The sequence below is a fragment of the Scomber scombrus genome, chromosome 7, assembly GCF_963691925.1.
Source record: "Scomber scombrus chromosome 7, fScoSco1.1, whole genome shotgun sequence".
Taxonomy (NCBI): domain Eukaryota; kingdom Metazoa; phylum Chordata; class Actinopteri; order Scombriformes; family Scombridae; genus Scomber; species Scomber scombrus.
In genome coordinates, this window is record NC_084976.1 from 5,456,656 (window position 1) to 5,472,990 (window position 16,335).

At 42.9% G+C, this 16,335-nt stretch overlaps 1 protein-coding gene across 2 annotated transcripts in view; it reads right to left on the minus strand.

The window, feature by feature from the left end:
* LOC133984086 (intermembrane lipid transfer protein VPS13B-like) overlaps window positions 1–16,335 on the minus strand; it is a 325,432-nt gene that overhangs the window by 3,999 nt on the left and 305,098 nt on the right. For both annotated transcript variants that reach the window (XM_062423340.1, XM_062423339.1), the window contains exons 52-64: window positions 14,656–14,863; window positions 12,934–13,122; window positions 11,322–11,468; window positions 9,613–9,899; window positions 8,768–8,895; window positions 8,447–8,643; window positions 7,205–7,323; window positions 6,093–6,543; window positions 5,363–5,527; window positions 4,638–4,866; window positions 2,726–2,902; window positions 2,451–2,621; window positions 1,281–1,457 (exon numbers count right to left, since the gene is read on the minus strand). In XM_062423340.1, coding sequence (XP_062279324.1) covers window positions 1,281–1,457; window positions 2,451–2,621; window positions 2,726–2,902; window positions 4,638–4,866; window positions 5,363–5,527; window positions 6,093–6,543; window positions 7,205–7,323; window positions 8,447–8,643; window positions 8,768–8,895; window positions 9,613–9,899; window positions 11,322–11,468; window positions 12,934–13,122; window positions 14,656–14,863 — 2,645 coding nt within the window. The remainder of the gene's footprint in view (window positions 1–1,280; window positions 1,458–2,450; window positions 2,622–2,725; window positions 2,903–4,637; window positions 4,867–5,362; window positions 5,528–6,092; window positions 6,544–7,204; window positions 7,324–8,446; window positions 8,644–8,767; window positions 8,896–9,612; window positions 9,900–11,321; window positions 11,469–12,933; window positions 13,123–14,655; window positions 14,864–16,335) is intronic.

Genomic DNA, 16,335 nt, shown 5'->3' on the forward strand with positions numbered 1-16,335 from the left:
TTCTGTGTGTGTTGTCAGTGTTGATGTGTGCGCTGGCTGGTGTGTCTGTTCTGTGAAGGCGGCGCAGCCTTGTGTGCACTCACGTGGATCCACGTGTATATGCAGATGTTTGTGTGTTTGTGATCTGCGGGTCACACACACACACACACACACACACACACACACACACACACACACACACACACACACACACACACACACACACACACACACACACACACACACACACACACACACACACACACACCCTGGCCCACTCCATACCCCATCCCTATCTACTACCCCCAATAAAACAAAGTACATCCACAGGCCTAAGCAGCGTGTATGTTCATGTTGTTTGTGTGTGTATATGATTAGGAGTGTGTGTGTGTGTGTCAGGGGCTCTTTCAGCAGCTCTGTCCTGGGTCCTGCACTACTGAAAGTTGGCCTAATAAACACTTGGCTGCTGCCCGTAGTCAAAAGGAGGGAAGGGGACAGACTGTCCATCCATTGATGGATTTACAATGTTTCAGACACACTAACCCTGATTCATATATGTGTTTATTACAATATGGTTGCCTGAGGCTGCTTGGAAAGTTAGACACAAGCCTTATTTGTCGAGTTGTCCTGAATAAATCTGGGACCTTGCAGCTTATTATTTGTGCATGGCCTCTCGTCACACTTCAGTTTACTGCTGTGTTGCAGTGATCGTGTGTGTGCATCTGCGCCGAAGGAAAATTCGGGTCTATTTGAACCTGATGTATTTCTCATAAATGTTGCAGCTGTGGCTCTATGTGTCATGCAAACTTTACTCTCTGCAGATTCAGATTGAGATTTGGGCAAAACGAAGCCTCGCGTATAATGGCGGTTATTGAGGCGACCTGCGTCACTCCTACTGCTTTTGTTTTAGAGTCAAAGTAAACACAGGAACTAGCCACCTGTACATGACTGAAAAAATAGAATTATTTCAGGTTAACTAAACACATTAATCAGTTTCTTGCCAGACAAAACAACTAAAAGACTATTAGAAGACTATTAAAAAGCTATTAGATTTCTGCAGTTCAAGGAGTCACATTACATTTTACATTTAGTCCTTTGGTGAACGCTTTTTGTTCAAAGTGATGTACCGTTGTGAAACAGCTGGTATCCAAATGGTTTGGTCCTTGTGTTCATGTTGTCACTGTGAGGAATGTGTTTAACTTTTCTGTGTTTTGTTTGAGAATTTCCTGAAGGTGCCATAAAAAAAGGAAACATAACAAATTCATTCATCATCATATTTTCTTCAAACATCCTGAACTCACCGTATCCAGTTTGGGACACCAGCTCGGCCGCTCCTCCGATTGGCTTAGTGAAAACCCCCACGATGCCTTTCCCCACTCCAGAGATGACACCTTTGGCTTTGCTGCCAGCTGAGCTCTGCAGTTCCCAGTTCCTTTGGAAGTTCTGCATAGGCTGGTCCACGATGCCTGCTATCGCTCCTGCAAGGACAACAAAGAGTTTGTTCTTAACTGATGTGTTTTTAAAAAAAACAAACCACAAACTTACAATGACAAATCCACATACAGCTCAAGACATCTGTGATTTTTCATGTCAGTGAGACATTGGAAACAGATTTACAGCATCCCAAGTTCCACAAATGGGAATGACACAGATCCTGAAATGCTTTTGCCCGAAAATATCTAAACATTCATTTTATGTATGACACAGATGCTGTCATCAACAGGGCATCTCAGGAATTATAATCCTCTGTAACTCAGAGAGATGCAAGCAGCTGTTTGGTTTCAGTGACGATGTGCTCTGTGTGTCTTTGAGACTGATTTGAGACAGACTTGAGTTTTACTGCCCTCTGGGTGTTTATTGAGGCCCTGCTGTGCTGTCTCCACTGCTCACTCTCATGGCTCTCTGTGTGACTGTGCACAATGCAGAGTGTGTGTGTGTGTGTGCCAATGGAAGGCAGATGAAATGTGTGAGAGCAGATTCTGTTTCCATACATATCAAGTGATGATGTCGAGGATCCTTTATTTGGCTTGATGATGAAAAGTTATTTTTAAAAAAACAAACAAAACATATAATTACTGGTAATATCAAACATAAAGTTATTAGTAAATCTCCTACTTATGAAGATACTTGTTGCTGTAACCCCAAAATTGTTATTGTCAAAATGTGGGTAACTGACTAACAAGGTTGACTGTAAACAAAAACAAAGCAGTGTTGGTGTCATTTGTTCCACTGATTCTGTTGTTGAGAATATGACTCATTTTGCAGACAGTGAGTTGCAAGAATGAGTTGCACATTTTGGATAATACAAGATTCTGATATTTAGAACTGTGATGACAAAGATTAGAATTAGAAAAATATAAATAATTGGTCAGCAATCAGAAATGCAAAAATGGATTTAAAATGCAAAATGTAAGAATGATGGTTACATGAGACTTGGGTGTGCATGTGTTTATGAGCATATCACCACATACCTAACAAGCTAATGCCGAGTCGTGACAGTCCCTGCCTCAGCCCGTCTCCGAGGCTCTCTGGTAGCTGCCGTCTCCACTCCTCCTGCCGGGTGTAGTGCTCCTCATCTAAAGACAGACGGTCCATGTTCCTGGCTAGGCTTGTTGCTAAGTTGGTGATGGACGTCAGGGTGCCTGAACACAGATGGTCATCTTTTAAAACTATTCTAACAATTCTATGTGTAAAAAGACAAGATTTTGGGCTGCTATTAAATGAATAAAAGAAACATCCGTGTTACCTTTTGAGATATGTTTGACGAAGGAGGTGGTTCCTCTGGAGACCCCACTGACGAAGGCTCCGGGCCCACGAGTCAGACCCTCATATGGCAGGCGGAAGAAGTCGGATACACCATTACCAATGCTCCGCACCAGGCTGGCAGGACTGCCCAGGATCTCCAAAGACCCCACCACCCAACCTGAGACAGAGAAAAAACAACCACAAACACACAATGGTTCCATTTGGCTTTGTAACAGAGATGTACACATGAGCCGTGTCATCTATGTAACATGGAAGATTCGGCTTATACTCATTTCTCACTTTTAAAAAAAATGAAAATTAAGATCTTACAAACTATTTTGGAGTACCTTGAATCTGATTTAAGCTTCACAAGAACAACTTGGACTGGAAGCAAAACTTTATTTCTATTATCTTTGGAGGTAGCTACAATAGTGTTGTGAAACATAACTTACAGAACATTGTGTATAATCCCAAAGTCATTTGTTATACTGCTAAAATGAGTTTTGTGTTCAACAGAAATAAAAAAGAAATACATCTGGAGCAACACCTGCTGTTAGGAGGAACATTCCACATACAAGCCCCCTGAGTAAACTCACTTTTCTCAAGCTTTACTCGCCAAAAGCAGTTTAAAGTCAGAGGCTCTCCCAATAAAAACAACTTACAAAATGTTTTACATCACAATTATATGGTTAACATTGTGTTAATTCTATCAGATTCCTTTCTCAAAAATACGACACGAGCACACGTACACATATATTCATGCACGCAGATGTACACACTCCTGTATGAAATCATACATGTGCCACGGCTTGATTTACGGCCTCCTACTATCTCACCTCTCTCATTCAACCATAGAGTCCCCTTCAGATGGCACGGCTCATTGATATTTATGCGCTGACAATTGCATCACAAAAATCAAATAACCATTTCTCAAGACGCCAGACGCAGCTCTGCTCTTATTCTCCGTCAATTTGCACTTGAGTGATGGACTTTAATGGTAGAAAATGGACTCCAGTGGGGCCTAGTGGTCGTTTCTTCTTTACATGGCCTCCCAGTTGTGGTTTTGGTAAAGCATAAAGCCCTGACAGGAGCTGATGTTTACAGGGCTGAGTCATGCTTTTAAATACACACACACACGAACACACACACACATATGCATAGATAGTGTATGCGTTTTAATATCCATCCGCCTGCCTTTGTGTAAATGCGGTCCGGTACATCCTGAAGCTAATCGGTCCCAGAATGCAACGCTTCCCCCCTCGAACTCCATGATGAGACTCGGGAAAAAGGAGAGCGCTTCGAGGTGACGTGTTGAAATACGAGCAGAAATGAGGGCTCTAACGAGAGACAGCGGGGAAGGAAGCGTCCGGCCAGAACGGTGATTTCTGATGTGGAAATGACTGGGTTAAATCAGACCATGTGTGGAAGGCTTTGACGAGACAGGAGGACAGCACGGGACAGAGGTAGGGAGGCTTTATGGGGCCAGATAAGTCAGGCTTAGACCTGGTGGCCGCTCACAGACTAACTATAATGTCCTGCCATCACGAAGACTCTGAACCATCAGTCAAATCTTATGATAAAAACAATAAACTTTGACAATGAGAGAATCTAAATCCTTTTTCAGGCCTTTCGCTTCCTGTGGCTCCTTAGTTTTACTGCGCTTTCTGCCACAAAGCAACGGGAGCCCCTGGGTGCAATCATTTTGAAGGCTAAACCCTAGACTTAGAGAAAATAAATTGAGGAATTTCTCACTCGAAGCCCACACCCGTTTATTTCCCTGTCTGTATCTACCGTAATTATGATGTGAAACCTACCACATACTCATTGTCAATCCGGGGTCTCTGTGGTGTGAAAAAGGGGGAATTAAAGGGTGTGGATTATCAATCTGGTGTGAATGTGTGTCCACTGCTTACCGGCTCTGAAGAGGGCTCCGGCGGCGTAGTGCATGGCCAGAGCGTGGACCAGCTGTCTGGCTGTGGTGCAGAGCGGCCCTCTCTCGAACAGGGAGAAAGAGAGTGGAGTGTGGTCTGAGGCGATGTACAGCTTGAGGGAGGCGTGGATGCTGACCAGCAGGTTGACGGGCTGGATGGTCAGCCTCTGCAGCCTCACAGGGTGGACCAACGCCGGGATCGACTGAAGCACCTGGACGACATTTAAAAGAGTTATTATAAGAAAGGAATGTTAAAAAAAAACAACAAAACAAACACTAACAAGGATTATTACTTCATCTTGTGCCTTTCATAATACACAGCACAGGCACAAGTTGATTTACAGGACACAGAGATAACGGCTACATTAATATCCCGATTATCTTGTTTCTCAGACTTTATTTTCTAACATAACAACATGAGCTTCACATGAGATAAATCTGAAGTATTTGCGTTTTTTATGTGTCACATCCATCATTAGAAATATTACTTAAGATGTGAAGGATCTGCTAAATTCAAGCAGTAGTTGAAATATTTTTACAGCGACAGAACAAGACTTGCTCGACATGATTTGTAGGCGAGCTGTTAGACATAATGAGGGTGAATGGTACTTCCTGTCTGTCTGGGCCGCTGTGGTAATAATGCCCTGAGAATGCTGTGACTAAACCTTTAGTGCCTAAATAAAAAACATTATGTGATGAATAGTGCACCTGCTCGGGGAGAATGGGAGCTGATCCAGGCTCTCTACTCCTCCGGGTCTTGGTTGTAGCTGGAGCCAGGGCGATGTCGGGGATGTAGGTGTGGAACAGTGTTTTAATGTAGTAAACAAAGGTGTCTTCGAGGTAGACTCTAGCAGGCTGGAGCTGGAAGCTGACCTGAGGAGGAAGCGCACGCAGCTGTTAAGAGAACAGCTGATTCATGACTGCTTACAAGTGTCTGAGGAATTGAGTCTTTATTGCAATCAGCAAACATTAAGCTTTGTAAGAATTTACAGCTAAATTACGACACAGATTTACATAAAACTTTAGTAGCCCTGGCAGGGAAATGATCCTTTTCCCAGCAGCAATACAAAAGGGAACTGAAAAGACAAACTACCTAATAAACTTGCAAAGACTTAATTCTCTGAAGTGTATTTATGTCCCTGAACAAACCTTGCTTGTTCTAGGTCACTCTGTCAATAAGTTGTTGCTAGGTGGTTATGAGGTTTTAGGTAATTGCTACAGTATAGTAATGCATGGTTGCTAGGATGTACTAGCAACTTGTCATAAAGGTAGTTCCTAAAGTGCTTGTAGCAGAAGTACATCAATAAAAGCTGAAGAAACAGGAAAAAATTAAATTTCAGCAAATTCTCAGGGTTTTAAAGTGACAGCGGCAGAGCCAACATCAACATGGAAAAATAAAAATAAAAAGCAAATAAATGAAAAGAGGACTGAATCCAACCTCCTCCACAGTGCATCTGTCTCCAGCCAATATCATCCTCAGCTGGAGGAAACACGAGCGTTTAAACTCTGTCAGGAGTTCAGGAGACTCGGAGGGGTTGGCATCGCTGCTCCACTGAACCCCGGGCTCGGCTCCTCCTCTCTGCTCCTGGCACAGCAGCACGGGGAAGTGGAAGCTGGCTCGGTTGTACAGCTGGTTGTCCACCTGCAGGCTGGAGCAGTAAACCTCGATCAGGGAGGCGTCGGGGAACAGGGCGGATACGGGTGCGGCGCCCGCTCCGGGGTTGAGGGTGAGCTCTGGTGGGAGGGAGGCGGGCGCTGGAGCCAGGCTGAGCAGCAGCTTGGTTAACGTGAGTCTCAGCAGCTCCACGGAACCGGAGGGGCTGGTGATGTCATCGCTCAACACCACGCTGGCCTCGCTCAGGAGGACCCTGAAGGAGAGCTCAGTAGACCTGAACACAAAACAGAAGTTATTAGTGTAGAGCATGATTGTTAGATAAACAAAGACCTGCAATAGTTTTTACTGATGCAACTCTAGCAATTGTTTAGGCTGTTACATTTTCCTTTTTTGCCATTACATCTGCATGTTCAACATATCATGTATCATGATTCTGATTATTTGCAGAGCGTAAAAAGAGAATGAACTAATTAATCTTGTGCTGTGTTGATATTTCATGAGTTTCCTACCACCAGCACATTAACAAAGATCATTGACTGAGGTAATTTGTTTACATTTACCTAATATATGATTATATTAATTTCCTGTTTTGCCAGAATGACAAAGCAGTTGTGTGTTGATGTAATGGAATAAAGCTGTAATACCATGTTCTACTGTACAACTAATTTCACTCATGACAACACGAGAGGGTTTTTATTGCCCTCCTGTGGTGAAAACGATGCCTGGTTCTTCATATTTGGAGTCTAGTAACGACTGCTGCATGAAAACATTGCTGTTAACAATAATCACAAAGCAATCTGAAGTCAACACAATAAAAGGGGAGCATGGTTAGATCCCTCGAGGTTAGGAAGAACAACATACACGGATGATTTCTTAAGGTTCAAATATGTAGGGAGCATAAAACAACAATCAGACCGCTGCCTGTGCTCACGTACCTGCTGTGCTGGTTGATTACAGCATCCACGCTGCCCTCCGGTGCCAGAGACAGAACCAGGGTTCCTCTCTCATACACCACATCTATGTAGAGGCAGCCAAAGCCTGGCAGGAACACCACCTAAGCAACAGCAGAACACAGACATGTGATGAGATTGTTGATGAATACACTTTTACAAAGAGTTACAGACATTTTCACCCTAAATAAACTTTGACTTTACTCATTGACAGATTCATATCTAAACGTTGTTTTCATTGTTCTGTGCGTGTCAGAGCGAGCATGTGTCTGACTTTAATCTCCACCACTCCAAGTTCAACACGTTCAGCCACTCATGTGACGAAAGGAAGCAGATCCCCGCTGAACACTTCGTTCGGCAGTCAAAACAAGCCCGACCTTTGACCTCTCACCCGTACCGCAGAGGTGGGACACGGACCTCACAGTAACCAGAGATACGCCACCTCGGCCTCAACCCTCAACCTGCAGCTCCAAAGACACAACACTAAACATTACACGTGTTGCTCCTTAACATCATGCTAACCTCACCTCACACTACTCCAATGACCAGACCAAAAATACTTATGCTGGCTTTCTACTTAACCCCACTGAGCACATACAAACAAAAAACAAAAAAAACAACCCCAGAATTCATTTTACACTTCAGTTAAGATTCCAAGGTGATCAGTCAAGTCAAGTTGCCATTTATTTTTTCCATAACAACATAAAGATAGTTTGGGGAAATATAAAGGGAAAATAAGGGTTCACAGGGATCACTTCCAGTCGTCATGTATCTGGCTGTTATTAGTCAGTTAAAGTCCAACCACTACAAGCCTGTGATGGGACTATCCTCCTTTGCGGATAAGCACGATGAACTCTGGCTGCGCTTAACTGCCAAGTGGCTGTTTCAAACGACTGTTTTGTTTTGTTATGGGAGCTGTGACATCAAGTTTTTAAATGTGCATCGGTTCTGATTCAATTTTCCAGACAATGAAAGCTCTCGGGAGGAGCACTTAAAGGCAATTTTTGTATGTTAAAATGACAAGTGCAGAGAAAAGAGATTTATTCATTTGTGAGAAGAACAATGATGTAAATTAAGTTGTATAACCCGAAACTTGCTCATTAAAATCTACTAAGAAACAAGCAAAAGGTGCTGTACATATTGTGTTGAGTCATGTGACCCGCCATCACATAAGAGACAAATTCCTGTTATCTTTACACCTCACCTGAACTACGTGTGTGCTTTTACCTGAGTGCCGGGGCAGTTGATATCAATGCGGTCAGTCCAGTCTGTAGTGCTGTGGTCTGAGGTGGTTTTGAGCAGTAGTGTAGGCAGCATCTCTCTCTGCCTGCAGTCAGGGAAATTAGAAAAGTGGTGGTAGAGCTCATGGTGCAGGGAGCTATTAGCAGGCAGAGGAAGACAGTACACCTCAGTCCTCGGAGTTTCTGTAAAAGAAAAGAAGAAACACTGAGAATTCTAATTCGTATAAATCTTAACCCTGTTCCAAAAGGCGATCAGAGAAAAGGGAGCGAGATGCGAGTCCAGTCAGATTTTGCCCTCTTTTCTTACCTTTGACATTTTCCTTGAGCAGCAGCGGGATGGGACACTTATTGTGGATCAGCATCCGAGGACATGGGTCCTCATTCAGGGTGATGTAAGTGACCCCGAGGTGCTCCTGATACGTCAGCACTATGGCTCTGCAAAACAGCAATACAAATGAGCAAAGCCATAAATAAACAGTCCGCAGACGGGTTCAATCCCAACCTCTTCAAACCACACTCTGATAAGAGCTCACACACCCACCCACATGTCAAACGTCACATAACTCATATGTCCATTTCCAAATCTCTGAGGTTCATCCATGGGCAGAGCCCTAACTGGAGCATGAAAACTGACACGCTGTTACTCTGTGCGTGTGTGTGTGTGTGTCCATATTTCTGTTTCTGTTTATGTACGTGAGTTTGGCTGCACATATTCGCACACTCACAGTAAATTAGAATAAGCTGGCCGGTCAAACACCAGAACACAAGGGTGTATCTGCGGAGAAAAGTATGATATACTCATTGGCCCGTTTACTGTGCATACCCTCTCAATGTGTTTTTGGTAATTGGAGGATGATTTAGAGTTTTACTAGCGCTGCTCCAGGACAGGAGATTTAAGAGAAAAGTAAGACCGAAAGAAAGACAGAAAGAACAGAAAGACATTGGACAGGCTGAGAGGAATCAAGACAAGCAAGAGAGACTGACAGTGGAAATGTTGAGGGCATTTCTCCTTTTGCTTCATCGCCTGTGTTTAACAAGCTGTGACCAGTTACAGTGCCTCCTCTCTTTATGTCCTGTGCCAGCTTGGGTTCGGTACCCTGCTCTAAATGGCCTGTCGCTGCCAGAAAACCACAAATGCTCCAGTTCACCCACCTGCTGTTCAGGCCACCCCCAGAGTCCGGTTCCCCAGGAACCGACAAACTCTGCCTGGGGAAGTCTGGTCGGATGGGAGCAGGGAGGCTCCATGCTGTAGATCCAACTCCGGGATCAGGCCTGGGAAACAAGCTGAGGAGCATGTGTTTGAGCGGCAGAGGGAACCCCACTGTTCCCGGCACGCTGGTTTGGAGGAGGTCCCAGCATGGCACTGAGCAGGGTTTGGCTATGGATGATTCTTCAGAGGGCCCCAGGGTGAAGGCTGCTGTCTCTGGTATGTCACAGGTCTGGGCAAAGGACATGATACAAACATCATTAGAAGGGATGAAAAGAAAAGAAACCAGGAAAGGAGAGGAGAGATAAAACAGTAAATAAAAAAAAGATGGAAGCAGATTAGGAAGGAAAAAATATAAAAATGTTTTATAGAAGAGAACATACAACAAAAAAGATTAGAGGTGCGGAAAGGGAACAAGAATACGGAAGGAGGCGAGAGTTGGAGAAGGAAAGGATATGAGATGGGGCATTGAGTCGAAAAAAGGAAAGAAAGAGAGACAGTTAAAAAGATGCAAATCATTACAACAAAAGATACATGGAAAAACCACATTGTTATTGTACTCTCTTCTTTCTCCCACTGAGCTTAGCGCTAAATTGGTAGCAGAGAAGCCCTGCTGTGCTGGTTTAGCAGCCAGTGAGCAACGAGTAGTAGGGGACTACAGGGATTAGGCACTCAGCATGATGAATAGTCAACTAGAAAGACATTCCTAGCCTTGTTTGTGGTCTGTGTTATTGTTAAGCTCATCGCCCACTATTTAGTTTTTTTTAAGCCTCTTTTTTAAAAGGTTTTTCAGTCAATTAGTGGCAACTGGCAAGCTCTGCCATCCTTCTTTAAGGGGATCTGAAAGCTCGTAAAATGACATCACTACATTGTTGCTCTCTTTGGGGACATGCAGCAGATGAAAGCGAGAAGGGAAACCTGCATCCAATTCTGGGTGTTTGTCTTATGTCCCTATGAAGTGCCATTGCCACATGGTGAGAACAGTGGTGGGAGAGAAGGGAGGGGAGGGGAGTGGTGGTGGTGGTGGAGGGGGGCAACATGATCTGATGGAAAACGGCTTGCTACATCCCGGCAAAATGTGTATGTGTGGTAGTGGAGGGTTGGTTGGATGGATGTGTGTGAGTAGTGTGCACAGGAGATATACTGTGGAGAAGCTTCAGCAGGATTGGACAGATATGATGCAGGGACATACAGTCAAAAGTTTGGACACACTTTCTCATTCAAGGGAATGGCAAGGTGTGTCCAAACTTTTGGCTGGTGCTGCAGACGAAACACACGCATCCGTATACACAGTGTTTCAGTGAGTTAACGGTTAAGCTGGCAGGAACTGGGCAGGTGTTGTGACGCATGTATGTAATACTGTAATGGTTTGCCTCTGTAGCTCCAGGTCTGTGCCAGCATAAGCAGATGTTTCATATGTTTAGATAAAGATGGAGAAAAAGATTCCAGACTTGAACTGATTGACATTTCATTAAGTCAAAGAAAAAAATGCTTTGTACTTGGGGGAAACTTCCTTTGAATCATTCTGCTGAGGTTTGCTTATTGCGGCTTTGTGTTCATGGCAGTCTGAAAACAGTGTGATTCACACTTAAAAAATTTGGTTCAGCACACAGAGTGAGAGAAAAAAAAAACAGTCTGTGTTTACGCATATTACCTGCTCATCCGTTCCCAGTGCGTGGTCAGTCAGCAGAGGCCTGTATTGTATTGTGAAAGGAGTGTTGTTGACAAGGATAGTTGTGTCCTCTATCTGTAGGATCTGGATGCCATGTCTCACCGCAGAAGACACGCAGAACTGACACAGCTACAGAGAAAAACAACAGACACGGAGATGTCAGCCATAAATGTTAAAACGTGTTTTTATTGCACGACAGATCTGGATGCTGGGCTCATGTGGTGAGATAAAGAGCAAATAAAAAGTGATCAAATACACAGTAAAAAATGATGTCTGTTCAAAAGAGTTTTCCATAAATCTCATTGTAGTGCATTGTAGTTCTAAACATTTTCATGTGAAAAGGAAATTATAGCCTTTAATTAATTTCAACAACTACATGTCACTGACTTCAGAACTAAAGTTTTATTTCTCCTGTTTGTCATGAAATATCTTACTGGCAAGACATTTGTGACATAGAATAAAAACAACAAAAAATGTTAGTTTCATTCTTTCCTGTTCTGTCCTGCTGATACACTCATTTGTATTTCCTTTTCCAAAGTTCCATTTTCAGTCTTAAGTAATGTATGTATGGTATGGTTTTCTTAATAAATTGTAATACATTGTCTCAAAATGTAAACTTTCTAAACTTTGCCTGAACACTATACACTTACTTTGTTTCACTATTAGTGCACTTCCAATAAATGTAAACTATTTGATTTAACAGATGCTGTAGAAAGCAGTATAAGCAGAATATAATCAGATTTGGCTTTTCAATACAAGATTCAGCTATTTGTTTCTTTTTCATATAGACTATCTGCCAATCAGAAAATTCAATTGCATGACTTTCAGTGATGGTTTTGACAATGTTAACATAGTCAAATGCAACTGAGTCATAAGCACATATTTTTGAGCATTTAAAAACAAATGAACAGCTGCATATGATGCAAGATTTGAATTGCGGCCTATTTGAATTTCCTACATATAATACTGGGTTACCATATGGATTTCTTGGAATAATGAGACAGAGCACACATGAATCTCTGTTTAAATTTGTTCTTGGCAGCCTATTTTTTTTACTTTAAACATTAAAACAAAATGTAAATATGTAAATGAACAACAGCCTCTCTCATCAGTTAACCACCAATGCATGTTGTCATGTGGATTTTTCTTTAGCAGGCGCGCCAGCTAGCCCAGCTAGAAAATAAATATTTTTAAGATTCCTCTTATTTACAATTCCTCATTGAATTGTTATCACTTTGCATTTCGTAGGCTTCTCTGTTTTATCTTGTTATTGTAATGCACACTGACTGATAAAAAAACAACAGCAATAAAAAAACACAACGGCTCGACTTAAAGAATCTCAGTTGAGATTCTCCGACGGATGATTCAGCTCATCGACTTTCAGGGGGCAGCCCTTCAACTGACGACTAAAAATAGCTGTAAACTGCCATGTAGGTTCATAAACACATCTGAACATGTAAAATACATTCTGATATAGTGCTACAAAGTGCCCCATTAAAAAAAACACCCTAATAATCCTGGATTTTCCCTGAGAATTCAGTAAATTACTTGGTGAATTATGTGAGATTTAAAGTTTGACCACTCATCCCCTCACCTTCTGCCTGCCAGGGAAGGCTCCCAGGGTGATGTCGGCCTCCACATATCCTTCCTCATCCAGAGTGACCACCTCTGAGCCTGAGCCCTCTTTCCATCGAGGAGAAGTCAGGTCATGGACCAGTTTCAGTGCTGTGGACTTGTGGACGGTGTTAGTGTGAGCCCAGTAGATACCAATCTGGAAGGCTTCCTGGATGGTGGGGAACAAAAGGAAACGGAGGGGGGAGAGAGAAGGAACGATGAGTGGGTGACGATGGGAGAGTGGTAATGGGGGGGGGGGTTGGATATCAAATTATTGTCGGTTATGTCAGACGCTACTATTATCTGATTGCATTTTGGAAATGGTCACATGCTGGGGTCACATGTGACTTCACTTCCAACAACTCAACTCATTGTTCCTGACATCGTACATGTTCCCTGCATAGAGTTTCAACTAGTCTTGGCAAATAAAGAGTTTATAACTTCCATGACTGTTGGCTTTGTTAGGAGAACATAATTTAGGTGCCCTACAGATGCCGGAGTGACAGGCTGTTCATCTGGCCCATGGTAAAAAAAGCCGATCAAACACCATCCCTCTCCCATAAACCAATCAACTGTGAGTCGCAGCTGAGACCAAGTCCTCTCTCCACTTGTCGTGGTTTGATAAATAGCGGGGTGCTATGGAAACAATGCTGTATTTGTTTCTGTTTCACAGACTATTACACATTTACAACTTTTTATTTTGCTTTTTTGTGCTGAACCGTATCAACACTTGCTCTTTGATATGCTGCCTTCCTGCTTAGTTAGTGGCAGAGAAATCTGTGTATGTGTGTGTTATGTTCCCCGGGGGGAAAACCATCTGCAGACCTCTTCTTCTGATCTCAGAAGCCAGTGAGAAGACATGCTTATAGTATACAGTGACAGAGCTTGGCTGCGGATGAAGACTGAGGCAGGGAATATTGTTGTAATGTAGCTCTGGAGAATGATCTCAGGTTTTGTACTTATTAGTCAAAACTGAAATGAGAAGAGAGCTGCTTTCATAATGAAGGCTATCCTGCCATGAAAAGAAAGACTCCCTGGTCTTGATCTAAAGACAAAACATATCTTCAGTGCAGTAGGAATATCATAGTAGATCATACAAAGCCAAAAATCTGGAAAGTCTATTAATGTCTTTCAGAATCAGAATTAGTTTTGACCTAATGGGAAACATTTGAAAGTTGACATTCTTGTAAGAAGACTCTTTTGATGTAGCATATTAAATGGTGTGTAAGTATTATATAAAAAATGTAAGTGGTATATAAAAAAAAGGACAGAAAACTTCCAGTACTTAAAGTGGCACTCCTCTGTTTTTACATATAAAGTTCAGTTTAATGTTCTTAATGATTTATTAAGTCAAAGACAAAAAAACAAAGAAGCAGTGTTCATGTCATGTACACTACTTTCCGCTAACAAATCCAACAATGCAATGCCCCACATTTTATAGATGTGTGCGACTCCACAGCTGTCAGTCATGATGCTAAATGCCAATGATTAGTGGCTGAAATTTCAATTCAGTAAGTAAACTATTGAGGGTCCATTATATGGGGAGTAGTCAGTGAGTGAAATAGGGAGTGATTCCAAACACAGTCATGGGAATTTGAGAGGTAGTGGAAGTATAGATGCTGCTGAGTTACATTATCCAGCGTCAGGATCTCTTTTTCAGTGTTTTCTCTGCTTGGTATGTGTATTGTAGATGGCACTTTACCTTGAAGTTGGGTGGTACAATAACTTTGCCGGCTGGTATCTGCAGTACGATGGTCTCCCCCTCAAAAAGCCAGAGGTCCCATTGGGAGTGGTTGGCCAGCAAGGCCCAGGGCAGCAGCTCCACCAGCAGGGTGTTCAGACCAGACTTCCAGCAGGATAACTTCACCTGCATGGGACTGTCCCACTGGGCAAGAGGCTCCAGCACTGACCTGTGCACAGAGGACACATCACTTTAGAAATCACTCTACTGGCATTCAGATTATGGGAATTGAATTTTACTACAGTGGCTGACGGGTATCCAGTATAAAATAAACAGATAATAAACAGGGATCCACTTATACAGAAAGAGCCAGTGGAATAAAATGAATAAATACATTTTTAAGCATGAATGAACCGACTGTGACAGTGTTGATGTCTTGCTCTATGTAGTGCGCTAAACCAGACGACAGCCGAGCAGGCTCGACACGCTGATCAAATGTCTACTGTGCTGAGCTTTTTTCCTACTTTCCTATGGGACTGTAAACACTTCACCCTAGACACATAGCCATAATGACATACATATAGACAGAGAGACAGACACACAGCTACCTGTAATGCAGTATTGATAAACAACTATTATTGTCAGATCAGCTTAGTAATAAACTCATTTTGCTCAATCACCAGGGTTAAGGATATCATTTCTGCTGTAGCCATGTTCTACACTCTGCCAAATATAGAACACCCTTAAACAGACATTTAAATGTGTCTTATCAAAACAAACAATTCTTATACTTGTTATACTACACAGACCATTAACACGCTGACAGGCTATACAAATACACAGAGAGGAATAGTCCGCAAACAACTTATGCAATACAAACAGATACGGGGAATAGTTGACGAGGCATCTGGGAACACACATGGGCATGTCGAGACGCAGACAAACAGGCAGACAGACAGAGAAACACGCAACCATTTTTCCACCGATCCACTGACACAGCAGTCATTTCACGGCAATCATGGTCTCGTGAACCCTAAACAGCCCTGAGTGCCAGAAGAGAGCCAAACAAACAGTTCTCTCAGCGTTACTCTGAAGTTCAAAGCCATCAAAAGCGACCCAAGTCTTCCCTCTCCCCCAAGGCCGCCTCGACTCTCCTCGGCCCACCTTTACCATAATCAAACTCGTCGCACGCCCAGAGACTCCCACTGTGAAACTGACCAAAAGAAAGCACTGGGGATAGTTATTCTTTAACGTTTAACTGGTGTTTGTGTTTGTATGTCTTTAAATAGGGCATTGACCTCGCGGCTGAGGGCAGCTAAGTGCAGGGCTCATAAATCACATTACAGAGCTCACAAAAAAAAAAGGTAATTGAAAGAAATGTGCTCAGCAGCTTCTGTCAAAACCCTCCAACCTTGGAGTTGGAGGGTTTCAGAAGTGTGAATTCTGAGAAGCACACTGCTTTGAACAAGCACACACACACACACACACACACACACAACCGCACCAACTCCAACCACTACAAGATGTTTGTTTAATGATTGCGGAGGTGCCCCTCTGCCATTAAAAATTCTACAGAGAAAGAAAAATAACATTTACCACTTTCAACTTCCTCTGCCCCTTAAAGACACAATATTTACACACTCCCTGCCAAGGAGTTCAGTTGGTTTGGTTTCTCCGCTGTGCCAGAGAGACTGAACCTTC